The following is a 26,414-nucleotide window of genomic DNA, read 5'->3' as shown; positions in this document are numbered from 1 at the left end:
GTCCCTGGAGGCTAGATGCATTGTTCTCAGGTGTTGCCCCTGCGGCCACCTTGTTAAACCGCACAGACCCTGAGCCGCCAGCCAGCGTGGGGTCCTGCCTCTGCATCTGTGACAAGCTCCCCGGTTACTCATGCGCAGCCCTGGCCTAAACTCTGGACGATCTCCATCCCTCCTCACCTATCATAAATACAACCACAAGAACTTTCTAGAAAGGCTGCTCCCCACGTGTTGCTCCTTGTTAAAGAGGAGGTCTCAGTTTCCAGTGACACAGCCAGACTCCACACAGCACAGCCTGGAGACACTGCGGGCTCGGTTCCAGACCCTCAGTAAAGCGAGTGTTGCAGTGAGGCGAGTCCCATGAGGTTTTTGGTTTCCTTGTGCATATAAAAGCTATGTTTACACTATGTACACCGCAGTCTGTTAAGTATACAATTGCATTATGTCTAAAACCCAATGTGTATACCTTATTAAAAAAACACTTTATTGCACCCTGATTGGTGTGACTCTGGGTTGGGTGTCGTCCCACAAAGCCCAAGGTCACCAGTTTGATTCCCGGGCAGGGCTCATGCCTGGTTGTGAGTTCAGTTCCCATCTGGGGCACATGTGAGAGGCAACTGATCGATGCTTCTCTTGCACAATGATGTTTCTCTCCCTCACTTTCTCCTTCCCTTGCCCTCTCTCATTAATTAATAATTAAACACTTTAGTGTTAAAAAATGCTAATCATTATCCGAGCCTTCAGCACCTCCGTGATCTTTGTGCTGGTGGAGGAGGGTCTTACCTTCCATTTGTAAAACAATGCAATATCTGGGAAGCACAGTGGGGGAAGCACAACCACATGAGCTATGCCCGTCTTCTCAGACTGAAGTCGGAAGGTGTCCAGTCCCCCTTCCCTCCCCAGGCCACCCATCGCATCCCTCCCCCATCTTCGTTCCAGCCCTGCCCTCTGTTCCCGCTGAGGTGCCCTGCCCAGCCCCCTCCTCCCTCCCACTCGTGTGTCTCCCCTCCCTGCTCCCAGCCCATGCCTTTCCATCACCCTATTGTCATAAAGCTTTTCATGCTAACGCTGCCCACATCTGGTGGCCTCCTCCACCTAGGTGCCCCTGCCATCTCTTTACTGAGTTTGCCCTCGCTGATTTGTACTCGGCATCTCCCTGAGGTGGCGGTTTGGGGCGCACTCTGATCCGTCCCCCTTCGGGGAACACTGAGGTTTACTGTTGATGGCGCCGGGTTTTGCTGAGCCCTCCAGGGCCTGCTGAATCACCAAAGGCTTTGTTCTGGAATATATGGGCTGAACAGTAAATGTGTTTTGCTGCTTTTGACTGCTTTGACATCACGTAGGATGTGTCTATGCCAGCAGGCTTTAACCAGAGACCCTCTTGGAGGCCCTTCTAGGAGAGATGTAACCAAATGCTATGTGTGCCCTTGGCTGCTGCCACATGCCCGGGTTCTCATTCCTCAGCCCAGCTGTAAGCTCTTCCACTGTCTCTCCATTTCTCTGGGACTGTCCCCAGTCTTAGCCAAGCATTGTATTTACAGTGAGTCTATCAGCTGTGCCCTGATGGCCCGGAACATAAGTGCAGAGGCTTCCCGCTCCCCTCCAGCACTCATTCCCTGCTTGCTTTTAACCACATATTGCTGCTGCACACTCTCCCCATCCAACCACATGGCCACTGAGCTGAGCTGAGGAGGTTGTCTAGGTGGATGCTGGCGTGTTCAAAAAAGTTGCCTAAGGCATCCAGGGCCCGGGCCCGGGGTGGGTCTGGACTGGGGAATCTGGACTGGGAGATGCCAGAGAGGATGGCTGCTTCAGACCCAACCTCTGCGGGCTGCCGAGAGGGCCAGCCTTCCTAAGCACAGCCCTGCTGGGCTCTCTTGCAGGTGTCCACAGGTTTCCAGTGCAACAACATGATGTCAGCCCTGCCCAGCAGCTTCCTGGACCGCCTTCTGTCCACTGCCCTCATGGATGACGCAGAGATCCGTCTCTTCGTTCTCGAGATTCTCATCAGTTTCATTGATCGCCACGGCAACCGCCACAAGTTCTCGTCCATCAGGTGAACTTGTCCCCTCCCCTGTTGATGTGTGTTGGGAGAGGACTCCCGACAAGGCCACATATGCAGACAGGAGCACGATTCAGACATTCAGTGAGGCCCACTGGAGAAGCAATCACAGACATGGACCAGAGGTCCCATGATGGGAGGAGCCACCGAAAGAAAGGGTGCTTGACCTGGGGGAGAAGCGGGTGGATTGGAGATTTGGGCGATAAAGAGCACGTACTAAAGGGAGTTTTCAGGTGAGGATGAAGAGAAGAATCTTGAGCAACGTTTAAGAGAAAGGGACAGGAACTAGAGAACGTGGGAGAAAGTGGAGAACAGGCTAGGAGCCAGGGCTGGAGGAGCACTGGGAGGCTTTGGGACAACTAATGACATCGGGATAAAGCCTGGTGATACCACATGAGCTCTGACTGGCCTCACACAAGGGCTAAGGTGGCCCCTCTGTCCCCTTCCAGCACCCTCAGTGACATCTCCATCCTGAAGCTGAAAGTGGACAAGTGCTCCCGACAGGACACCGTCTTCATGAAGAAGGTTAGCGAATGTGACCTCTAGATGCAGAGAACCCCAGGCGGGCCGCACCCCGTGGACCCTGACCTTCCAGCGCCCACGTCACTGCCGACCTCTGCCCCCAAGCCGGCCTCCTCCCGCTTTGACTGTGCATAGGCAAGATGAGCAGCCACCCACCGGGGGGTCAAGCCCCAGGGTCATACTCATCACCACCAGGGCCAAGTGAAGACCAGTCACTGTGTCCTGACCCTAAAGCGGTTTGGGCGGCTGCTGGACCCAGCCTCCCCGGGATGTGCACTCCTGCAAGTGTTCACGCCCCCGGCATCGGCTTTAAAGACAGCCTCTCGGTGGAGGGATGGGGAGAAAAGGCAGACAACTGTAACTGAATAACAATAAAAATTAAAAAAAAAAGACTGAAGTGGGTGGCTGAAGTGGGGTACACACGGCCTACCCACCCCCGCTGATTAGTTTTTTTGTCCTCCTTGCCCCTCCTGCCCCGCCCTGCCCCCGTGGCTTTGCCGGCACCCTTCTCGCATCTCCAGCACTCCCAGCAGCTCTACAGACACATCTACCTGAGCTGTAAGGAGGAGACGAACCTGCAGAAGCACTACGAGGCGCTCTACGGCTTGCTGGCGCTCATCAGCATCGAGCTGGCCAACGAGGAGGTGGTGGTAGACCTCATCCGCCTGGTGCTGGCTGTCCAGGTCAGGACGTGGGGCTGGGATCGGGGGAGAGGACCTGTTATGACTAAGCGCTAATCAGAGCGCTGTGTAGCAACTGCTTAACACTTGTTTGGGAGCCCAGGAACATAGTGCCTTTGGTTGGCCATTCCTCCATGAAGACCACAAACCGTGCCCTGTGGGTGAACCGTGAAGAAAGCTCCATTCACGGCTTTAGCCCATTCTCAGGCTAATGGAGACCCAGGGCAGAGCGTCATTCAAACATACCCCTTAGTCCCTAGTAGTTAAAGTCTCCTGCAGGGTCTGAACGGGACTCCAAGGATTGCCAAGAGGGTGCTTGTAAGCCCCAGGTGACCCCAAAGCAAATCACCCGGTTCCCAAACCTGGCTGTGCTTCTGCATTGCCTCAAGCACTTATTAAAAATATATACTCCCGGTTCTGCCCCCTGGCCTGGGGGCTGTAGATCTACGGGCCTCCCTGTGACTCTTTGGCAGGCAGTGGGGCACTACATAGGGCTTTAGGCTTTCGGGGTCTGCCTGGGTGGAAGCCTGCTCTAGCCACTGGGGTATGTCCTTCAGACTTCAAAGGTAAGGGTCTTCCGGTCCTGAAGCTAGGTGGGCATTGTTTCCTGACTCCTGGCAAGCCTGGGGATTCAGTGGCGGCGAGTCCCAGGCCACCTGCCTGGCAGCACTGAGCTCTGCAAGGCGAGCCCAGACTCTATGATTGTCTTCATTCCAGAACTTGAGATTCCTTGGTATCCAATCCCCTGGTAACTCCCACACTTGTCTCAGGTTAACAGGTGAGCCCAATTTAGCATGCCAATCCCCTGCTGCAAGCATCATCCAAGGTCTGTAGCGGAGGCAACAGTGTCCTAGAGGTGGGCTTGATGATGAGGGTTGGGACAGGCAAAGTCACTGAAGCTGGAACTGCCAAATCGGGGGGTTGCGGTCGTCCCTCTCACGGATCGCTCCAGGGACAATTCACTTCAGCTCAATAAGGATGGCCACTGACTTCCAAGAGATTACAGAGCAGATGCTGCAAAAGGCTTAGCCTAGAGCAGGGGGCCATCTCCTTACAATGGGAAGAGGGTAGGTGGAGGCCGCAGCTCCTGTATAACTATCTGTTAAAAACTGCAAAGGCCCCTCTGTGTTGCCGCAGGACCTGGCCCAGGTCAACGAAGAGAACTTGCCCGTGTACAACCGCTGCGCCCTCTACGCGCTGGGCGCGGCCTACCTGAACCTCATCAGCCAGCTCACCACCGTGCCTGCCTTCTGCCAGCACATCCACGAGGTGGGTTATAAAGATTTCCTGCACAAGGGCTTCCTCTGCCTCCTTTCCTGCTTCTTTTCTGTTGCTGAAATTTAAAAATCTCAGCTATCGTGCTGTTTCACTGCTACTTAGGTCAGTATTTCTATCTAAAAAAATGGACAGCTCCCCATGCGATTGCCCTGCTCTTGACACACTTAATCCAGTGGTCCTTCGTGTGAGCCAATACTCGGGCTACGGTCCAATGTTCTCATCTGTCACAAAAGACATTTTAGAACGTACTGGAGTATTTATAGGTGGACAGATATGATGTCCAGGATTAACTGGAAAATGCACTAGAAAAAATGAACCAAACAAGAAGCCTCAGGTCTCCGCTGGCCTGAGCTGGGCGGTGTGGGGGATGGTGCTGTGTCCATGTGCCAGAGCCCACCCGAGCAGGGCAGGGGCTCCCCACCTCCGGGCTGCTACGGGAGTGTGGGAAAGGCCAGGCCCAGAGATCCTCTCAGTAAAAACAGTAGCATCACTGCTTACTCGCCTCCCCCATGTACTTGCCTGCCCACTACCCTCCTACTTCTCACCGTCTCAATAGCTTTCACCTTCCTTGTCAAAAATGTGCAAAGGATACCGAGGGAAACTCACCACACCCCTGCCCATCAGGACAAGTTTGCAACTCTCCAGGACTTGGGACATGGTGTGACCTCTGCTCCAGTTTCTGGGTTTAAAGAGAAAACAGGAATAGGTCACAGAAGCAAGAAAGAGCAGTCTCTTGGGAGCTAAGTCCCCTGCATTTGGAAGACAGTGCCTATGTATCATTGCGGATAGCTTGTGCGGACCACCTGGGTCTCAGGCTGTTCTGGGGGTCACTGTTGATCCAAGTTTCTCCCTCAGAAGCCCAGCTGTAGGGTGCTCTGCCACTGGTTTGTGGGAGGGAGGAAACTCGGGGGCACGGGGAGCAGGAGCTCTTTCCTTTGCCTGTTCGGTGCCCCCTGTCCCTGCCAAACCCAGTTCTCACCTTGTGATTCCTCCCAAACTCCAGGTGATAGAGACCAGGAAGAAAGAGGCTCCGTACATGCTCCCTGAGGACGTGTTTGTGGAGAGGCCCAGGTGAGGAGCGCACCTGGGGCATGGTCCAGGGCACCCAAGGTGGGTGGTCCAAGGTAGGGGCTCAGGCTTCTGTAGGCTCCAAGGCCAAAAGTGGACCCTGCCTGTGGCCCGTAGGTCCTGGGTCGAGTCTGACCCTCATTATGTGGGTGGAATGCACAGCCTGAGCCATCTTGCCACAGTGAACCAGATAGGGTACACAAGGCCGCCTCTGGGAGCTTTGGCCACACCCACGGGGAAGCAACCCTGGAGCAGCTGTTCCAGGTGAGATGCTGCCAGCAACCCAGGGGGCAGTGTCACACTGGAGTCCATGGGCCACGCTCGCTTCAGCATCTGAGGAACTCAAGGAAAAGATATCCTGAAAAAATTACAATGTCCAACAGCAGGGGTGGCTTTATCGATTACGGCCCACCCACACTACAGACAACCGGTGGCCGTTTACGGTGGTTTGGAAGAGTAGTTACTGTGAAATGGTCGCTGTAGAAGAGGCACATGAAATGGGTCACGGGACAGGAACGTGGGCGTGGGGCGATGTGCACCCATATGTGTGTGTGGCTGGAGGATTCTGCGTCTTCAAGGTTATCTCTGGAAAGTGGGACTGTGGGTGATTTGTTTCCATTTGCATCTCTGTCATTTTGCATAATGAACATTACCTTTGTAATAAGGAAAGTTGTTAGGATATCATCCTAGTTACCCGAAATTCTCACCTGCCCCTTCCCTCCTTTGTCTCCAGGCTGTCTCAGAACCTGGATGGCGTGGTGATCGAGTTCCTCTTCCGCCAGAGCAAGATCAGTGAAGTCTTGGGGGGCAGTGGCTACAACGCAGACAGGCTCTGCCTGCCCTACATCCCTCAGCTGACAGGTATGGGCTCTGTTCAGGGACTTCCAAGCCTGCCTGTGGCTGTTTGTGGCCAGGTAAGGGCCTGAGTGTAAGGAGCTTCGGTCGCCTTCCAAAGCATCTTGGGTGTCACACAAGAGTTGAAAGACACAGTGGAGACCTGCGGTGAGGCCCTCTGGACCCCCTCCCCACTTCTCCGTTCAGGGTCCTGAGAAGTGACTGGCCCACAAGATAGGCTACAGAGAGCCTGTTCTCTGTGACTGACTTCCTGGAAAATCTTAGACAAGGCTCTTGGCATCCCTGAGTCTCAGTTTCCTCAACTGTAAAACAGGGATATTAGCAGCACTTGCCCAAGGGGGTGGGCCGGAAAGTCACATGAAATGATGTAGGCGGACGCACATGGGAACCACAGCAGAAACGACAGCCCTGGCGCTCGGCGCAGATGGTGCTGACACAGGTAGAGATGGGCTTTCCGGTCAGAAGTTGCTTCTCTGTGCTCATCAGTTATTCCAGACTCTCAGTCCTGAAGAGCAGAACTCACCACCAAAAGGTGGGCCTCGAGGGCTGCAGCCCTCCGTGGAGGCCACCAGAAGCCTGCATGTGCACTGCGCCCTTGGAGGACCGTGGGCCTGGCAGAGGCACAGGCTTGGGTGCTGGCACCGGGGGCGTGACTGAGCTCATTCCCCGAGGGCTGGGAATTCAAGCTTCTGGCTTCTCCTTCCCCAGATGAGGACCGCTTATCCAAGAGGAAGAGCATTGGAGAAACCATTTCCCTGCAGGTGGAGGTGGAATCCAGGAACAGCCCCGAGAAGGAGGAGGTGAGTGTCTCCTTCTCGATACACTGTCCTGGGGAAGCCCCGAATCCATGGGGGGGACCCACTCCTGCCCCCTGTGCAGGCAGACCCTCCGTGCACCAAGCCCCCGCACCTACACAGCACATTTAAGGTCGCACAGAAAGTGGGTTTCCCAGGGAAGTCCCGTTTGCTCACTGTCATCATATATATCACAGACATTTCCGTCTGGAAAAAATACTTGTGTCCACCGTCCTCCCTGCTACTCTCCCGTGAGGATGTACACCGAGATCGGGGACTAGAACAGTGTCATTGGCCAGGCGCCCCACCTCTGCACTGCCCCCCCAACCCCCACCAAGGGAGCCGCTAGCCTGACCCATGTCACTCCTTGGACTTTTCATCAGTGAAGTCATTCTCTCCTGTGTCGGCTTCTTTCACTTAGTATCACACCAAAGAGACAGAACACGAGGAGGTCACGGGTCTTCCCTCCAGGAGCCCTGAGTCCTCTGGGGAATTCCTGGAATTCAGCCCAGGCTGCGTCACTATCTTCAGCACCTGACTTAAGGGCTCACATCCGTGGAGCACCCTTGGCTGGGTTTTATCATTTTCCACCTCCTCTTACAGCTCTCCAGAGGACTGGGGTCCTGTGGCCCACGTCCTTGGTCCGACCTCGGCATTTCTTACTTTACTTAATATTCAAATCCCATCATGGGTAATTTAATATCCTAAATCCTCAAAAATGTTATTCGGTTCTTGAAGTCTACATTTGGGATTCTATTCACAGATGGCCATAATAATCTCCTCTCACTTCCAGTATTTTTTGTTAGGTCTCCGAAGAATTTTTTGAATCACAGTGTTTTCCTCCCACCAGGCTTAATGGGACAAGCCGGGGGAGGGAACAGAGAGTTTTTTTAGGTGAGACTCCAAGGGAGAATTAGCTTCCCCACCTCCACCTCACTACTCTTGGGCAGCTCCCAGAGGAGACCTTGCTGAGAAGGTGGGGGTCCCAAGGGAGTGTGGGCCCACTGGGACATTGTCCTGAGAACTGCAGGCTGCCAGCTAACCGAGGGAGCCAGGGCTGCCTCCTCCCCGCCCTCCCCACCCCACCTTTCTGAACACTTGTCCCCTGTCCCTCAGCGAGTGCCTGCAGAGGAGATCACCTATGAGACGCTGAAAAAGGCCATTGGTAAGTGAGGGGCCCCAGGGGCTCCGGGTGGAGGGCAGGGCAGAGCTGGTCCTGGTTGCAAGTGGGTGTGGGCAGCCCTGTCTGCCGCCCACGGAGGGTGATTCCGCACAGATGGAGGACAGAGGCTGTTGGCTTCCTCTGTCCAAACTCATCCCAACGGCCAAAGCCGCAGTGGACAGCCCTGCCTGTCTGCTGGGGGTAGCAGGGCGGCCCTGTGTGTCTTAGGTCCGGCGGCCTTTATTCTCCCGACGGCGGCCTTTAAAAGTAATCCACTCAGGGTCACAGCCATGCACGTAACAAGCAATTGGGCATAAATACTTTCACTGGTTTTTGATAGAATTTGATACAAAACAACAAGTTGACCAATGAGGGATATTAAGAACAAATCATATTAACATTTATTTCATAATGGCCATAGATTTTAAAACACAGTATTATGTCTTCTGTCTGAATTATTGGTCAAAGAAGTATTCTAAAAGAGAGAACTTTTTGACTGCTGATGACAAATTACATCTTCAGATGCCAAACCTTTCTTATTTTTGTTGTCATCATTGGTACTCTTTCTAACTGTAACATGCCTTAAGTGGAGAATGACGAAAGCATTTGAGGCCCCTCCCCTTTTTTGCTAACTCATTTTGGATCCCAAGAGGAATATGGAGAAGCGTAAACGGCCTCACACCGCCCTGCCATAGGGGATCTGCCTTGGCTTTTGTGGTCCTTGTGGCTTTTCCATTGCTGATGTCCCATTTCAAATCCCGCCCCCTCCCCCCAGAGTACTTCCTGCTCCGGGAACTTCGAGTCCGCCTGGCAGTGCAGCTACCTGGGCTTTAAAAGCCCAGTTTAAGGGTCAGCTCTGCTGGTTCTCAAACCCTCACACAAGGAAGGAGGCTGAGCCCTCAGGCAGAATCAGGGAAAGGTCTAGCCCTCCTGGGGCCCAGGGACAGCACCACGCCCTCCATGCCCAGGGGTGGCTGCGTCACAGACAGAGCTTCAGGGAGGGGCCCCCCCAGCTCTCTGTCTTCTCCAGCCCCTGCCCCGCATGGCAGCGGGGAGGACGGGAGCTGACCTAACTCTCTGCTGCAGTGGACAGTGTGGCCGTCGAGGAGCAGGAGCGCGAGCGGCGGCGGCAGGTGGTGGAGAAGTTCCAGAAGGCGCCGTTTGAAGAGATAGCAGCCCACTGCGGGGCCAGGGTAAGCGAGGCCTAGCCAGGCGAGTCCCTGGGGACCACACGGACCCGGAGTTGGGCCCAGGGCAAGACTGGGGTTCTAGAAGATCTCGGCACTTTTGTCACCCAGAAACCAGGGTTTAGGTACCGGCAGTGCCTCGGCCTACACTGTTTCCCGGTGAACCAAGGACATGGCTTTCAGTCACACAGGCCTTCAGACCTCACACTGTTCATTCGAGGGAGGAGCCCTGGCCCTCCCCGTATGACAGATCCTAATAGCTGATATCATAATAGCAAGTACACAGACAGGCTTACGTGTGCCGGAACATCCGCACTTATTCACTGATTTCACCCCCCCCCCCCCCGACTGCTCTGCGGGTCGATGCCACGACCCCGGTACCAACCACGACTGGGCGGGGGGGGGGGGGGGGGGCATAAACATTTCTCAAAACTGATTGTATAGGCCAGGGTTTGTTAGTCACGGTGCTCATCTCCGTAACAATGCTTATAATTGTAAATGTCCAAAGTTTACAAATAACTCATATGCTCTTATACGTTTTCCTCTCCATAAAAGTACATGTAATAGCCTTTTCTATTGTATATTTTCTAATATACATATTTATATATATTTTAATACATTATAATAATTACATATAAATACATGTAAGTATAACACAGATTTGGGGGCCTCTGCTATCCTACCCTCTTGAGAGGCCGGTGCCGCTCATCCTAGGTGCTCAGAGTGGAGGAGGCCCAGTTACTGAACTCATGCACAGCTCAGTCTGTGCTTGGATTCAGTTGGAGCTGGAAGGGACCAGAAGGAGCATCTTCCCTAACCCACCAATTTTGCACAGCTGCTTCTTTGGAGTTCAGGAAAGGGCTGGAAACAGCCCTGAGCCTCCTGACTCCACCTTCCCACTTATAGGAGCTAAGGGTCCTTTAAAAACTGCCTCCTGAAGCCCTCCTGGTGTTCCCGGTCTCTGTGTGGTCCCCAGCAGCCTCGCTGGGTGGCTCTGCCCGACCTGACCCTGCAGCCAGGGTGCCCAGACAGTGCTGGGAATGCTCCCTTCCTGAGGCTGCGCTGCCTGGACCCGCAGTGCACGCCCTGGGCAGGCAGGCAGAGGCGGGGGACACCCCGGCTCACCCCACCTCTGTTTGTGCCTAGGCATCGCTGCTGCAGAGCAAGCTCAATCAGATCTTTGAAATCACCATCCGGTAAGTGGCAGCCCTGGTGGGGGGGCAGGGGGGGCCTCCCTCTGCAGTCCAGCATTGGGCAGCCCCTCCCGAGTCTTCCTCTCACACCCGTCTCCAGGCCTCCCTCTCTCCCGCCTCTGTCTCCAGGGCCGGAGTCAGTCACAAACTATCCCCAGAAAAGGAAATCGAGGCTAGGGAGGACAAGAGACCGCTCAGTGAACCGGGGAAAAGAGCCAGGGGTTCTTGTTTCCCAGGCTGAGACTTTACTTTCCGAAGCAACAGTGTCACTGCAGAGCCTGCTGTGAGGCTGTAGGTTCTAGAACAACTTGAAACGCATGGGGGGGGGACCCTGTCCTCAGCCCTTGTCCTCTGGGTGTCCCTGCCCCAGGCCCCCGCCAAGCCCATCAGGAACCATCACTGCAGCCTACGGCCAGCCTCAGAACCACTCCATCCCCGTCTACGAGATGAAGTTTCCAGATCTGTGTGTGTACTGAAGTCCAAGGCATGGAGCTCCTCCCAGGGGCGGGGTCTGAGGGAGCGGCTCCCCCTCACCCCCACCCCTGCTGCGTACACATCTCACCGGGATCTCAGAAAGGTCACCTTGGGGGACAACCCCTTCCCAACTAAGCAACATGGAGCCCCAGGCCCTCCCTCTTGCCCCTTGTCTTCCCTGAGGGGACCGGCCACCTGCCCCTCCAGGGCCGACAAGCGTCTCACCTGTACCCTGCAGTCTCCTCCTTTGTGCCACGGGGCCAATAACTGTGGGGCATCTGAGGTCCTGAGAGCTCCCACGTGGTGTGACAAGTGAAAGGCTTTCATGGTGTGGAGGTGGGAAGGGCACAGGTGCCATCTCCCCTTCCCCGGACAGAACCAAATGGAGACGCAGTGGTCAGAAAGCCGTGGGATGCAATCAGGAGGAAGCCCTGCTGTGGGAGCTGGAGGATGGGGTGACTGTCTCCCCCAGAGCATCCCCTCCCTCCGGTCCCGAGGCCCTCAAGTCCCCAGTGTCTCTTCCACTCTCCTGCTCACCCTGCCAGCTGTCTTTTCGTGATTCTCTCCATTATTAATTAATGTTGAGCCCTTATAGCAGGAGCTGGGGTAGAAATAGCGGTCTGGGAGGTGGAGCAAAGGAGGGAATGAAGGGCAGGCAGCTGCTGGTGGGGGCGGGCTTTCCCTAGGCTGGGCCTGCAATACTGCCCCCAACCCCTAGAGGGGCAGCCGGCAGCAGCGGGAAGATCCCTCTGTAGAGTCCTCTCACCTCCTTTGCTCAGAGGGAGCTCCCTTGGCCTTACCATGGTTCTCACCCTTCTGGATGTTTCTCTGAGTTGAGCTTTCTCTCCTTGTTACCTTTCTTCCTGGGGAGCCTGCCGAGTTTCTACAGTCTCTGGGTTGAGGGAGGGCAGCTCCAGCTACTCTGGTTCTAAATGACCCAAAAGAGGAGGAACAGCAGGGCCCCAGGCCTGCGCACTTCACCCCTATGGAAGAGGCTCCTGGCCTGGCTGGGCTGGGCAGGGGGCGGGGGATGGTAGTGGGGGTGGAGCACTTTGGGACTCAAGGATGTCAGAAGTCAACCTTTTGGATGTTTCACTTGAGGAAAGAAGGATCCAGCACCTGATACTGGAATGATTTTTTATTTTTTTATTTTTTTTACTCTTTGGACAAAGTCTGACATCAGTGCCAACTGCCAAAGCTTCAGGCCTGGGGAGAGTGGTGGAGGCCCCTGTAGGTTTTCTGTTCCCCCTGAGTCCTGTCGGCCTGTCTGCATTCGGAGGAGCTGAGAGGCCGTGTGCTGTGCCTGCTGCTTTCCCTTCACCCCCCTGGGGCCTTTGTGTCCCCATAGGACCCCACCTGGGCTTCCCCTGGTGACAGCACCGTATGGCCCAAACAGTTCTCTTCCAGCGAAACTCCATTCACAGTAAGGTGTGAATAGCCAAGTGATTCTTCATGGAGAATTTGTTTTTTAAAACTAGGGAGGGTGAATCGATTTCTTGACCCAAAGGAATCCCGTTTAGGGTACAGTGTTAGGCGGTGTGGGTGGGGTCAGAAGGGCCGGGGTCCCTGCTGAGGGGGCAGCAGGCTTTTGGGACCCGCAGTCGCACACCCCTGCTCCGCACAGACATACTGCGAGGGCCCCAGGATCCGGGCAGGTGGGTGGAGTTTCTCAAATCAGGAGAAATTTAGCATATGCCTTTCCCATCACAAGTGCAGTGATCTCTTGGGTAGGGGGCTTTCTGGCCCTTGTTCCTTGAGTTTTCCCCCTCGGTCGCTGCCTCGGCGCTCTGGGCCTGCAGCTTCTGGATGGCCCGTATGATTTCAGGGCCCCGGGGGCCCAGCTCTGCCCCCCTCATGGCTCTTAGCTAATGCTCAACCAACTTTACAAGCATGAACTGAGATTTCTCCTTACTTTAATATCTCTTTATTAAGAAATCACACTTCAAATAACTTGAAACAAATTCGAAGGCAAGTAACCTTGGGAAGAAACTTCACAGGAAACCTAAATCTTGAGCCACTACCACGTCTTTCCTCGCAGAGTCTTCCCCTCTGTATCCCCTGCTCAGCTTTGATGAGAAGCCCTGTTTCTCTCTTGTGCCTCTTTGACTATAGGGTCCACACCCATGGCCACTGACCCCTGAGCACCGCCCTGGGGACCCTGGCTCTGCGACATGGGGGGCATGGCCCTGGAGCCTCCTTCTAGAGCCAGCTGTGGGAGCAGAGACCTGCAGGTCCACACAGGCGCCTGTCTCTCATCCCCACCCTGGGGCCAGGGTGCATTCTTCTTACACTCAGCTTCTCTCTCTGTCCAAAGCAGCTTTTTCTTTCCACCACGGCTACCTAGCAAAGACGTGTTTCTTCGGGAGAACTGGCTGTTGTTTTGTTTTTGCTTTTGTTCTTGAGTGCCCTCTTCCCAGTTTCAATTTACATCTGCACTCAGTAGAATGTTGGGCTGCCTGCCAACAGGAGGCAGAACCTGGGCTCTGGCCAAGCATGCCTCCGAATCAGGAGGTTTAAGGTGCGTGTTAACTCAGACAGGCAGTTAAATGGTGAGTTAAGCAGTCTCCTTCACCACCACCCTCCCCCACTCCACAAGCCCTGGGAAGGGACGCAAAGCAGAGGGTGGTGGGTGCCCAGGCCCTCGGCCTAGCATCCATCGCTGCTTCCTGCCTTCCAGGCCCCATAGCGTCAGACGGCACTGTGTCTTTGACTGACCCTTTATTTTTTAAAAAAGGTTGTATTTATTTTTAGAAAGAGAGGAAGGGAGAGAAACATCAATATATGGTTGCTTCTCGTATACCGTGCACTGGGGACCTGGCCCGCAACCCTGTGAAGATAGGTATGTGCCCTGACTGGGAATCAAACCAGCGACCCTTTGGTTCGAAGGCTGGTGCTCAATCCACAGAGCTACACTAGCCAAGGCTGACTGGCCCTTTTTTGTTACCCTCCTCTGTTGTGAGCTTGAGCCAGCAAGCCCATCCAGACCAACTGCTCCCCAAAGCACTGAGGACTCTTGCTTCCCAGGCAAGGGATAGGCTGGGTCAGCACTCTGCTGGCAGAACTTAAGAGGCATGAAAGCATTCGAGATTTGGAAGTTCTATTAATTTGGTTGAGTCATGTCCGTGCATAAGAAGCAGGTCAGCAGAAAGCGCCAGTGTGTTCCTGCAGGCTCCTCCCATTTGCCTTGCAGTGAGGTCCCCAGTGCCCTGTGCCTGTTCCCATTTTCCTCTCTCTGAAAGCGGAAATAAGTGATTTCTTGACTCCTAAATGCCTCCTCTCCAGAGAAGGAACACAAGCAGGGCAGAAGAAGAACTAGAAAAGTCCTCAGATACTCTCCTCTGTCCAGCCCTCCACCTCATACACCAGTATGAATGACGAGCAGTGGAAAGGTGGGGCTGGGATTGACGGAAGTGCCTGAAGAAGGTCAAGACCTGAGGGGCACATAGACCTGAGGGGCACATACGTGCTACCCTGTGCCCTGGCTGTTCTGGCTCCTGGAGAACATGTTTCAACTGGCTTAAGAATTAGAACAGCTTCACAGTCCCTTTAAATGGCTCAAAGGCCAGACCTCCAGGCTTCTCTAGAAGCCTCTGGGTCACGGTTATCTTCCAGTTGCTATTTCATTGTGCCCGGTCCTTCTGACTTGGGTAAAGAGAGTGTCATTGAGAAGCGAGGCTATTTCTTCCCATTCCTCTTCATGACCAGGAACTGGCATCTGGCCAGCTGGGGGCCCGTGGGAAAGAACTAGACCAGAGCTGTTAGGCTGAGCATGAAGTGTGAAGACAGACAAGGAGGTCAGCTGATCTGGGCAGACCACACTCCCTTCCCCTGACCCACAGACCTGGCAGGCAGTTGTGCTGAAACGAATCATCTTCCTTATCCCTGGGAGACAGTTTCAGGCAGTGTGCTGCTGCTCCACCCCATTAACCTTAGAAATCTCCTGGTTAAAGTGGCCCTTCATCCCAAACGTGGCCTCATCTGCAGACGGGGGAAGGGTGGTCATGGGCCTGGCCAGCTGGGCACTGGGGAGAAGACACAGGGGCTGTGGCTGGGACTGTGGCCTGCTGAGGCCAGAAAGCAGCTTTCTGTGCTCACCCGGCACCAGCCGGGATGACCAGCACTTTTCTCCAGGACACTTTAGGGTCATCTTCCCCTGTTGAGCCCCTCCTCCACGACTGTTGTTGATTCTGGCCTGTGGAGTGCAGAGCCCTAGCTCCACAAACACTGCAGCTCACACCGTGTAACGTGTCTGCGTCCGTTTAGACCTTCAGGGCCTGGCTGAGAGTGTGTGTGCCTGTGTGCGTGCATGCGTGTGCAATGTAGTTCCTAGTTGACGATTTATGTATATAATAGCTGACGTATTTATATGGGAGTGAAGAGTTAGTGCCTGTGGCGGTTTTCTGTGTTTTAAAGTCATTGAATCAGATTAGTTTTAAGGAAGGGGAAAGAGAAGTAGGGGGGTGGCGAGTGTAGCAAGGACTCTTAGCAGGATCATTCGTTAGGACTATTAGTTGTGATTTCCCAAGGAGCCTTTATGATGCCCTTTTCAAATAAATGTTCATGTTCTCACCACACGGTTGTCTATTTGGTTTCTTTAAAGCAAATGGTTTTTTGAGGTGCAAACAGGATCTGAAAACACCAACATTAACCACCGACATTTAGCCACCCCACCTGCCATTACTTTACTTGCCTCAAAAGGAAGGGGGTGGGGGAAGGGTGCTGCCGCGATGTCAGCCTGAGGCCCAGGATTCCCCAGAGGGGAGCATGCTCCCAGGGAAGGTGGGGCCATTTCCTCATTATGATGGCGGAGACTTTATCTTAGGAATCTGGCGTCCCGACTCCTCTTACATCAGGGAATTTCTTTCATTGTGAACCCCTGTAGCATCCACATAATACGTGTAAGCGCTATACACAAATGTTTCCCAGCCGCTTTGATGATGCTGCCCACTGGTATGTCCAATGCAGCTGACATGTACGTGTACTTCTGTGTGTGTGTGTGTGTGTGTAAGTATCTGTGAGTCTTCTGTGAGTCGGAAATGTGTGTGGCTGCAAACCTATGACCCCAGCATAGTGAAAGCATCATGGGGACATGTAAAAGAACCCCAGCCCGTGGCCTCTGCGCGGGTTCCCCTGAGGGGAGCACAGTACATACACACAGCAAGAATGCTGCCGACCGAGCCCGACTGCACGCCCTCCGCTGAGGAGGGGCTGACTGCAGGAACACTGGAAATGAGCGGGTGCAGCTGAAAGCGATCACGACTTTCCCAGTGGAAGTGGACTCGAGCTTGGGCTCATGTTGGAAAAGGGCTAACATTCACAGTGATGGGGGAATGTGGGGAATTCCAGGCAGAGGGTGAAGGAGGTTGGGAGAAGAGAGGGCAGATCAGCAGGTGGGGACATAAGTGGGGTTCGGAAAGGAACGTGAGCTTCACTGACAAGGGGCCCTAGCACTCCATGCCTTCTCATTTGGATTGATGGAAAATTGGGGTGGGGTAACATTTTTACCTCTTGAGCCAGGGAATGGGGGGAAAGCAAGATTTTGTATTCATGGCTATGAAGGATTGGTATCAGATGGGTTGGGAGGAGAGCGACGGGAGACAAGGAGACCAGTTGGTGAGGAAGCTGTTACAACAGTGGAGGCCTGAGCCAGCAGCACTGAGAAGGACGAGAAGGGCTGAGGCTGGTGACATGGGGAGGGGAGAATGTGGGCAGAGCTGGGGGGAACTAGGGACCCCAAGGCTTGAGCCTGCGGGACTGGAAGTATCATGCATGTTGTGTTCTATTTGTACAGGCGTGTCTCCATGGGTGAGCATCTATGTGGATGCGCCAGTGTCTGAGGATGTTTGTATCTGGGAAGGAAGCCAAATAGGAACATGAACCGTCAGCACTCACACTTAGCTTCTCAGTTGACAACAGGCTAATCAAATCCATTTTTAAATTCATCTACAGAACAGCCCTCACACTAGGAAGGGAGGGGAAGAACTAAATCTTGGAGGAGGTCAGAGGCTTGCCTAAGGTCACAGGGATAGCTAGATCCCCAGGGACATCAGCACTGCTTCCCACCTTACAGCCCAGAGTGCCCTTCCAGCTGTTGTTGGGCTTCATCCCCTGCAGGCTGACTCTTGGACAGGTGCCAGGGTCACTCTTGTAGGAGTCCTGCCTTTTGATGCATCTTCTAGCTAAGCAGTCTTTTCCCACCCAACAGAGGGTGGCACATGTAGCCACCCTAAGCCATTCCCTAAACCAGGGCTGTCAAACTCATCCTCAAGGGGGGGGGCCACATCAGCCTGGAGGTTGCCTTCAAAGGGCCGAATGTAATTTTAGGACTGTATAAATGTAACTACTCCTTAACTAGGGGCAAGGAGCCCCACCTGGCCGCTGGGCGGGGGCGGATAAAACAAGGGGGAGGGCCAGATTCAACCTGTGGGCCTAGTGTTTGCCACCTGTGCACTCAACTATTTGGCCCCTTTAAGGCCCACTTACTGAGGGACTAGGGAAGCAGATTTCCTTCCCATTCCCACTCTGTGTTATGAAATATACCGACCATGCCTGGTCACATGGAAACCGTTATGTCTCTCCTCCACTATACGCTGCTCTTCGATGGATACATATTTTTATTTTATTCACCCAGTCAACATTCAAAGTCAGAGGCAGATGTGCAACTTGAAAGGTTTTATTTCCTAACCACAGACAGCTTTAACAGACTGAACATCTGCCGCTCCCACCGCCGGAGCGGGCAAGCGAGAAGAGGGGCTTTGGGGTCCACTTCCCAAGGAGAGAAGCCCCGAGGCCCGCTCCGCCCTCACTGGCCCTTCTTGTGGGCGTTCTTGATGATGGCGTTTCTGAACAGCGTCACGAGAGGCGTCTGGCTCTTCTCCGAGGTCATGAAGCCGCCGTAGCGCTTGCCCTTGGGTGGGCTGCCCCAGCGGAAGTGCTCCATCTTGTAGGGCCCGCCGTCCTCCTTGGCCGCCGCCTCGGCCCCGGCCTCGGCCACCAGGCGGTACTCCAGGCCGGCCCGGGCCGCCGCGCCCTCGGCCGGGCGCTCGGGGCTCAGCGCCGGCTCGCGCCGCGCCCCAGCCTGCTGCTCCCTCTTGAACTCGAGGGGGAAGGCCTCGGCCAACTCGTCCTCGGCGCCGTTGGGGTACACCTTCACTGGGCGCCGCTTCTTGCCCACCGGCTTGCCCCAGCGGAAGTGCTCCATGGAGTAGGAGCGCTTGTCCTCGCGCGGGCCCGGCTCGGCGCCATCGCCCGCGGCCGCCACCTCCTCCTCCCGCTTGCGGCCCGCGCCGGGGCGGCCGAAGCGGTCCCAGCGGAAGTGGCCCATGACGTACTTCCGGGGGTTCTCGGTCAGGGGCTGCTCCTCGCCGGGGCCGGGGAACGCGGGCGTCTCGGCCGCGAGGTCGGGCTGGCAGGCGCGGATGCAGGCCTGCTGGAGAGCAGAGCGCGTGAGGGCGGCCGCGCGCCTACGCTCGGCCCCGCACCCACGTGCCCCCGCCTGCGCCCTGCGCGCCCGCGGCCCTCGCCCCTCGCCGCGTGCTGGCCTCCCTGCGCCAAGGCCGCCCTGCCGGGGTGGCCTGCCCGCAGCCCTCCTGGAACCCACGGGCGTCTGGGGCGGGGCTCGGACACCATCTCCTTCGTCTCCTGTACCCTCAGTACGGCTGTCCCGCGACTGCAACGCACAGCGCATTCCCTCCGTGGCTTACCGTCCCGTAGCTTTTGTGAGCAGGGCCAGCATCTTACCGCTGTAGGCCTCATGTATAGGGACTGGTCGGTCAGTGGCGGGGGGTGGCAGTTGTTGGCACTCAGTAAATATTGAATAAATAAATAGGGTTCAATACGAGTCTGGGTGGGTCATAAAGCTAAAATTAGGGGAAGAATATCCCTAGGCGGGAAAAGTAGGAATCTGACTTCTAGGCCTGTCTTTGCAGTAATGCCTCAACCTTACCCCGGTGATCTGCAGACCTACCTCATGCCCTACCCCAGCCACCTCCGCCTACCATGACTCAGAACTTTCCCTCCCCCATTTGGCACTTTCTCTGGTTCTCTCAAGTCTTCTGAGCTGAGATCCTGTGCTTTCTCCAGTCAGTGGGCTTTGGAAGGGAGTGGTTCACTTCCCTATCACCTCATTCTGCCTGGAGGGCGGGGAGAAACCAGGATTACTTCCCTTGCACGGGTCAGGGAGCCCATGTCTCTGCTCTCTGTGAGCGGATGAGTCGACTGTGGTACACAGTTGCTTAGGAAAAGGACCTGGAGCCTGGAGTTTTCAGCTATTCAGGACTGCAGAGGAGCAAACAGACGGCTCCCACCCACCCTGCTGAGTTGGGAAATTTCATGCTGCACGGATTGGGAATTAAAACGCTACAGAATATTAATGGGAAAATGAAGACGGTCTCATACTCCTCTCCCCTGGACATCGGAAACAGGAGGCAGAGAGGCCGAAGGCCCTTGGCACAGGTCTGCAGTTCACTGGTGACAGAACTGAGACTGGAACCCATGGGTTCTGCCCGTGGCCAGGGCCCCTTCCCTAGTGAGCTCTCCACGGGAGAGGCTGTGCAGTGGGCATCCCCGTCATGAGTCCCTGAACGAGAACCCTCAGAATTCCCTGGGCTCTTAGTTTCTCTTTTCTATTCCACGTGCACCCTGCTCTGCGTTTTTGTTTTTGTTTTTTTGAGAAAGTCCCTCTTACCTTAACTCAGGGTCTCCATTGACAAAACACACGGAATGTAATGACATGCATCCCACCCTCACCAGGCAGGTGCTGGCAGCAGGGTGGGACCCAGTCACTCATGCCAGCAGTGTGTCTTTTAGTCCTTGACGTGCTATCATTGCTCATTTATGCCTCCCAACACACACACACACACACACATGCACACACACACATGCCCTGTGGCGACCTGGAGGGAATTCCAGCCTGGTACAAAGGACCTTTACATGCCTCTGCAAAGGCTGCAGGTCCATCTTCCAATAGAAGCTCGACGGATTTGGCACCAGTTAGAGGAAAATGGCAATGGCACTTGGATATTCTCTCTCTCCCTAGAGATGACTTGCGGTTATACCTATCTGGCTTTGTAACTGGTGGTAGATAGACCGGGAAGAAAAATGGAATGAAATGGCAAATGATATGAGGTTACTTTAAAAGGAGTAATTTGGGAGCTAAAAGATTGAAAATGTAGGCTCAACTGAGAAGCAATTATTGTTATTACTATTATTAGTATGAGTGTTATTTTAGCGTCACTATCTCTAAATAGCTGCTTCTTTCCCTCCTTGGTCCCATGCTGACTTTGCTGTGGGGGTCTATTCCTGATCTGGGCTTACCCACATTTCTGGGAATGAACTTTCCCTCACCCATAGCACTTCCTTGTGCACTGTTCCGGCCCCAGCCCCAGCCCCAGTTCCATCTGATGCCCAAACCCACATGATGGCTGTGGCCCACGTACCAGCAGGTTACTCTCCACGGTGAGGTCCTGACACTGGCTGCTCTCCAGGCACCAGCCATGCGCTTCCATGGAGGCCTGAAGCAACAAGGCCAACAGTAGGGACCCCAAACGGCTGCAGCACGATTGAGGCATCTTCCAGGCAGGCTGGGGCTCTGCAGAAGCAAACAAGATTGGTGGGACCCCTGCAAGGAGCAGAACAATGTTGGCCACTCACCAGGAAGGACCTGGAGCCAACATTAACAACATGATCACCCGTGGAGCGCAAGGCTTTTTGAGGACAGGAGCAGTTCAAGGAGAACGTTGGTGGGCAGGGAGGATGTAAGTTGGGCGAGAGAGAGGGAATAGGACCCAGGCAACCATGTGCAATTTCCCCTTTTCCTCCTGTTAAGAATCAGGCCCCAAGGAACATTAGGGCTGGAAGCCATTTTAGGGATTGTTTGGTTCAGCCTCTTATTTGAGAGATGAGGGAACTGAGGCCCAGAGAGAGACAATAACTTCTCCTGTTTCTAGCACAGAGCTTTCCTATTTCACCGCCTTCATGAAGCTGTAGTTCTAACACTTCATACCCAAGGAGTAACTTGGGAAATGCAAGGACTCTGAAACTCCCGCTCCAGAGGGTCTCTTCCCCTCCTCCCCCACCGAGATGCTACCATTCCTCAGAGGCTCTATTTCCTGTGGATAGCGTAGGTTTGTATAAAGGCAAATAAAACCTCTGGCCAATTTAGCCGAAACCTCAACCAACCCAATTTGCTGTCCTGTACATTGATGACTCCGGTGATCACTATTTCCAGACCCCTGTGACTTTGGAGAGATTTATTTTTAAAGTGCCCCCTGTTCTTTTAAAAACGATTCATCTTCTGAACACATTACATGTCAGACCCCATGCACTCTGATTCTCTGATGCTGTAGGTGTAGAAGGGAAAGAGATGGACACACCATGGAAGGGAATGACCTCCCACAGTGAACACCTATCAAAGATACTTTCAAGTACCTCGCTGCAGATGCCGAGGTCAGGAGGTCAGGCTGCATGAGACCACCTGATGCTGCCTCTGCCCCACACCTCCCCCAGCTCTCTAGCTCCCACACTGCCAAGTCCCTCCTCACCCAGGGTGGCCCCACGTTCTGTCATCAGCTCATCACCAACCCCACAACCACTTTGTGTTCCAGAAGATTTTTTCAACCAGCTGTTAGGAAGAAACCTAATTAGATGAGACAAGTAATTCACATTAAGGGTGAGGATGAATAATTGTCTCTCCTAATGGACATTTGCATTTTAAAACGTTTGCATAAAAGAAACCTCTCATTTGTGGAGGCGTGGGCCAAATCTTTTTTATAGGAGAGGCTTCAGAAGTGAAAGTTCTCTCTGGCTCTCATTGTCTACGGCAAGAAGCCACTTCCTTCTCTCTGCCCCACCCAAAGCTGAGCTGATTTCCTTCCCCAAAGCTGAGCCAGCTCAGGGCTCCCTTCTGAGTGGTGGCCAGGTCCTGCCTGAATGTTTTCAGAGCAGCCATTAGATGGTGCTGGCAGCCAGTGAGCCAGCCCATCAGCATCCCAGGCTACCAGGAGAGAGCATTGGTCAACCTGATATCCCCTGACCAGGGACAGGCTGCTCCTGTTGTGGCCTTTTGATGCTCCAGTCCAAGTGTGAAGCCTGAACTTGGTGGACAAGGCAATTCATACTAAAGCTCTGAGACCACACAACACACTTGGGCCAGAAAGATGCCCAGATTTACATTGGAAGCAGAAAAATGACAACCATGTCTCACTGTGGCAAGTGTAAAATAACATATTAGCAGAAAAAGAAGTAAGATCATACAGGTTCGACAGTTTCCTCAACTGCATATCAAGTCTCCTCAGAACTGGCCATTCTGGAGTGATGTCCACTTCCTCAAAACCTCCTCCCGATCTCAGGCCTCACCTCTACGGCGCGGGCGGCGTGGCCCACGTGGGCTCTGTCTCACCCCCACCCTCGCAGAGCTGCCGGCTGCTGCTCAAGACTTAGGCTGCTTCCTGAAAACCCCTTGTCTTCTGTTTGCTTGTGTGTGGTCTTTATTTTTCTACAATGAATAAATATTGCCTTGTGCCATTTTTTAAAGCAATATAGCAATGGGGAGATGTCAAATGTTGTGCTTTTCGTCATTAGAGAGAGTGTAGAATAGAACTACACTTACTAGAACTTCATACGTGTAGGCGAATTCTCTGTGAGCCAAACGGTGTTTTGTGTTTCCCTAAAATTGCACCCTGGCCGTGCCTTCTGCAAAGACCAGAGGAGCAGAGTTTTGTCCTTGCACCAAGATACACATGCGTCAGGTCCTGAAACAGAACCGTCCAGGGATGAATTAAGTCATTAAACAAGCCCGAGTCTGAACATGTTAACAATTGACAGAACAAACACACCCTTTTTCTCTCCGCGGTTCCTTCTGCCATTCGGTGAGAACCGCCACCTCCCCCCTTAGACACGAGCAATCGGGCTTGCCCACAAGCCCCGCAGGCTCTCCCTCCTTCACTGGCAACCGCCCGTGCCTGCGCCTCGGCCAGCTCCGACGGCTGCCGGTGCCCTGCAATCTCGGGTCTGCCGACAGAGTGTCCGCTCTGCGGTCTGTCGAGGGCGCGGCAGGGCGGTTCAGCACCTCGGACAGCTCCTGCCCCGCTACCCCTTTGCACCCAGCGGGGCCTCGCGGAGGAGACCGGGTCGTTATCACCGCGCAGCCGGGTCGGGCGCGCTAAGGCAGGCAGAAAAAAACGAGGATCGGGGGTCTGAATCCAAAGCGTCTGAAATGCAGGGCCTTTGTTGTGACTTCTAGCCCTTTCTCTTCTACCCCAGTTCCCCATGTTAACTCGCGCTGGAGTGTATGGTATCTGGTGACATCTACCCCGAAAATCAGGAGGAAGAGGCGCCCAAAGCCCGAGCTCTCCCGACCTCTCCCCGGAAGGCGGTAGGAGTCTCGGGGGTCCTCTCGGTTCCACCCCTCGCGGGGACACGCGGCCGCCAGCTCCGCGGGCGCACCGCTCCTTGTCGCAGCCGCTCTCCTGCCGCCCCGAGGCTGGCCCTCGCCCTCCGCTGCCGGCGGCTTCCCTCGCCGCACTCAGTACAGAAAGTTGTCAAAGGACGCGGGACCGGGGCGAGGGCGCCCGGAGGTCCGGGTCAAGGCGTCCCGGGTTAGGGTGAGCTTCCGCGCCGCCACGCCTTACCTGTCGCGGACAGAATGCTCTCTGGGCGACGCCCACTGCACCGGAGCGAGGACGATCGGCTGCCTCTGTCGAGGGGTCACTTTCCTTCCGTCCTTTCTCCTCCTCCCCGCCTAGCCCTGGTCGCTCTCCTTGGCCCTTTTATACCGAGCTCGCTCGAGTGGGCGCTGGATGCGAACTTCCTGGCAGGGCAGCGTAACGAGCAACTCCCCCGGCCATGGGAAGGGGGGCATGGGGCGCGGGAGGGCGGGTTCCAGGTAGAGGCTGAGCGCAAGGGCAGACGTGCCCGGAAAGGGGGCTGGACCCCTGCCCCCGGAGACTGGAATTAACACTGTCCCGCAGGAGGACGCACCTGGCGGCTGCCAGGAAAGAACTTAATTAAGGACGGTGTTGGGTCTCCAGTTGGGATGAGCAGGCGGCTTAGCGCCCCGGTGTGGGGCGCGCCCGCTGAGGCCGTTGAGGAGGGGGTGAAGTTGCTTGTGTGAGCGCTCTGACTGGCATCTGCCCGGTTCGCATTTGCAGGTAAATGTCACCGTAATGAGAGGACATCAGGAATCCCTCACATTTCCCCAGCGTGTGGGAACTGATGTCAGCAGGAATCACATCCCTTGTTCCAGGGGTTGGGGAGTGGGTGGTAACAGAGAAGGTCAGGACTCACTCACCTGAGTTCCAGGACAGGTTGCCTTCTTGAGTCCTGAAAGAAAGTTACACTAGCCCAGGGCAGGCCCCTCCTGTACCCCAAACCCCAAGGAGAAAGTGCTGCTAACCTTAGACTATTAACAAATGGGCCGGGGGGGGGGTGGGGTTGCTCTTTGAAGAGCCGCTGAAGTACTTTCCTTGTGGCCTCTGAGGCCGCCCCACGCCGTGAGCTGGGTCAGAGTGGATCCCCGAGAGGTCTGGGGATCTCAGTCCTCTCCAAGCCTGGCCTTGGAGCTCTGGCTCAGCCCTAGTGCCCAGTGTCAGGTCAGGGAGAAGAAGACAGCAGGCAGCCCACAGCAGAAGAAACTCCACCTGAACCCTACGGCTTATTGAGACATGTTCTGTTTCACTTCCAAACATGGGGGATTTTCTGGTTCTATTCTGAAAGTAATGTTTAGCCTAAGTGTCCTGTGGTCAGAAAACGTGCTCTGCTTGGTTTCAGTCCTTTGAAACTGGGGGCAGAGGCTGCTTAACGGATGGACATGTGGTCCACTTTGATGAACGTTTCGTGTGCACCTCGGAAGAATATGTATCCTGTGGTTGCTCAAATATTCTGCATCCTTTCTTTACCTATACCTTTTGTAATTATTTGACATCTTATTCTATTAATTACGGTTTGAAGTATGTTTTTAAAATCTCCCCATTATTTTTGTGGATTTGTTTATTTACTCCTTTGGTCCTGGCCTAAAAACAACTCTTCCAAGAGGGTAACAGAGGGTCAAAGGTAAGACGGCAGAAGGTTCTAGAGCGTGGTAGCATGCCGTTGGGAGTCATAGAGACGAGGAAACTGATGTGGCAGATGAGAGTGGGGAAAACCAAGTACCGTAATCCGAGCCTGAAGTACAAGCAGACCCAGAGGAAGAGCCTGGCCTACAAATAGTGGAGGGGTCTCCCCTTCCATGAGAGCGGTGGGGGAGGAGGGGGAGGTGCAGACACGGACCCCTGGGACAGGCCATGGCGGAGGCATGATGCACTTTTTTCTGTACCAAAGCCTCTACCTTTTAACCCAGAATTTCCTGGGCATTATCCCGAGGAAATTACCTAGCAGTTATACTAAATGCTGCTTCAAGACTATTCATATAACATTATTTATAGTAGCAATACGCTGAAATTGAATTAAACATGTATAGTAAGGTATAACAAACATTATGGCAAAGCTATACAATGAAACACTCTGCAGCCATTCAAAATGATAATGCAGATATTAATTTCTAGACATAAAAAATGACCACTATACGTTGTCCAGTGGGGGCAGTATGGTGATATGACAGATGTAAATACAGGTAGTGATGGAGATAGAGACAAAACGGCTATCTACTGCTATATCACAAATCACCCCCAGAACTGAATGGTTTGAAACAACAACATTTATTTTGATCACGAATCTGCAGTATGGCCAAGGGCTTGGCAGAGCCGGCATGTCCCTGCCCAGCCCGGCCAGTTCACATTATCTCAAGCTAGTCACTCCTGTAGCCAGCTCCTGGACTGGGCAGACTCAAACAATGGGGGGCAAGAGGAGCTGGGGCTCCCCAGACACCTGTCTCTACCTCTGCGTAGCCTTCCGGGTGATGTTTTCAGTATGGCAGCCTTGGAGGAGCTGGACTTATATGTAGGCTTGGGTCTCCCAAGCTTGCATGTAGAGGTGATTTACCCAGCCAGGTAGAGGGAGCGGGTGTTCAGCAAGGGCTCCCAGAGAAAGGGGTGCTGCATTGGGCTGAACCCTGATATAACAGGTCACCAGGATGAAGAGAAGAAAGGCATTCCAAGCAGAGGGAACAGCATATGCGAAGGGCTCAAAGCAGAAGAAACCGCATATA

At 54.3% G+C, this 26,414-nt stretch overlaps 2 protein-coding genes across 6 annotated transcripts in view; one reads left to right on the top strand and one right to left on the bottom strand.

Annotated features, from left to right (window-relative positions):
* EFR3B (EFR3 homolog B) overlaps positions 1–12,205 on the top strand; it is a 71,584-nt gene extending 59,379 nt beyond the window's left edge. For all 4 annotated transcript variants that reach the window (XM_045189217.2, XM_045189219.3, XM_045189218.3 and 1 more), the window contains exons 13-23: positions 1,881–2,053; positions 2,509–2,584; positions 3,103–3,264; positions 4,399–4,530; positions 5,543–5,610; positions 6,341–6,468; positions 7,171–7,262; positions 8,373–8,421; positions 9,505–9,611; positions 10,752–10,801; positions 11,169–12,205. In XM_045189217.2, the coding sequence (XP_045045152.2) occupies positions 1,881–2,053; positions 2,509–2,584; positions 3,103–3,264; positions 4,399–4,530; positions 5,543–5,610; positions 6,341–6,468; positions 7,171–7,262; positions 8,373–8,421; positions 9,505–9,611; positions 10,752–10,801; positions 11,169–11,274 (1,143 nt within the window). In that variant the 3' untranslated portion in view covers positions 11,275–12,205. The remainder of the gene's footprint in view (positions 1–1,880; positions 2,054–2,508; positions 2,585–3,102; positions 3,265–4,398; positions 4,531–5,542; positions 5,611–6,340; positions 6,469–7,170; positions 7,263–8,372; positions 8,422–9,504; positions 9,612–10,751; positions 10,802–11,168) is intronic.
* Positions 12,206–17,935: 5,730 nt separating this feature from the next.
* POMC (proopiomelanocortin) lies at positions 17,936–24,013 on the bottom strand. 2 transcript variants are annotated; one of them, XM_053924920.1, is made up of 3 exons: positions 23,902–24,013; positions 20,710–20,861; positions 17,936–18,701 (listed from the first exon to the last, which is right to left on the bottom strand). In XM_053924920.1, the coding sequence occupies exons 2-3, from the start codon at positions 20,839–20,841 to the stop codon at positions 18,075–18,077; spliced, it is 759 nt and encodes a 252-aa protein (XP_053780895.1). In that variant the 5' UTR covers positions 20,842–20,861; positions 23,902–24,013; the 3' UTR covers positions 17,936–18,074. The 2 variants fall into 2 exon arrangements, with proteins under 2 accessions (XP_053780895.1, XP_053780896.1); XM_053924921.1 differs by having other exon boundaries at positions 17,936–18,698.
* Positions 24,014–26,414: the final 2,401 nt, after the last annotated feature.

This window comes from Desmodus rotundus, chromosome 5 (genome assembly GCF_022682495.2).
Source record: "Desmodus rotundus isolate HL8 chromosome 5, HLdesRot8A.1, whole genome shotgun sequence".
NCBI classification, from domain to species: domain Eukaryota; kingdom Metazoa; phylum Chordata; class Mammalia; order Chiroptera; family Phyllostomidae; genus Desmodus; species Desmodus rotundus.
The sequence above is the reverse complement of the archived record's forward strand: the minus strand, read 5'-3'. Positions and strand labels throughout refer to the sequence as shown.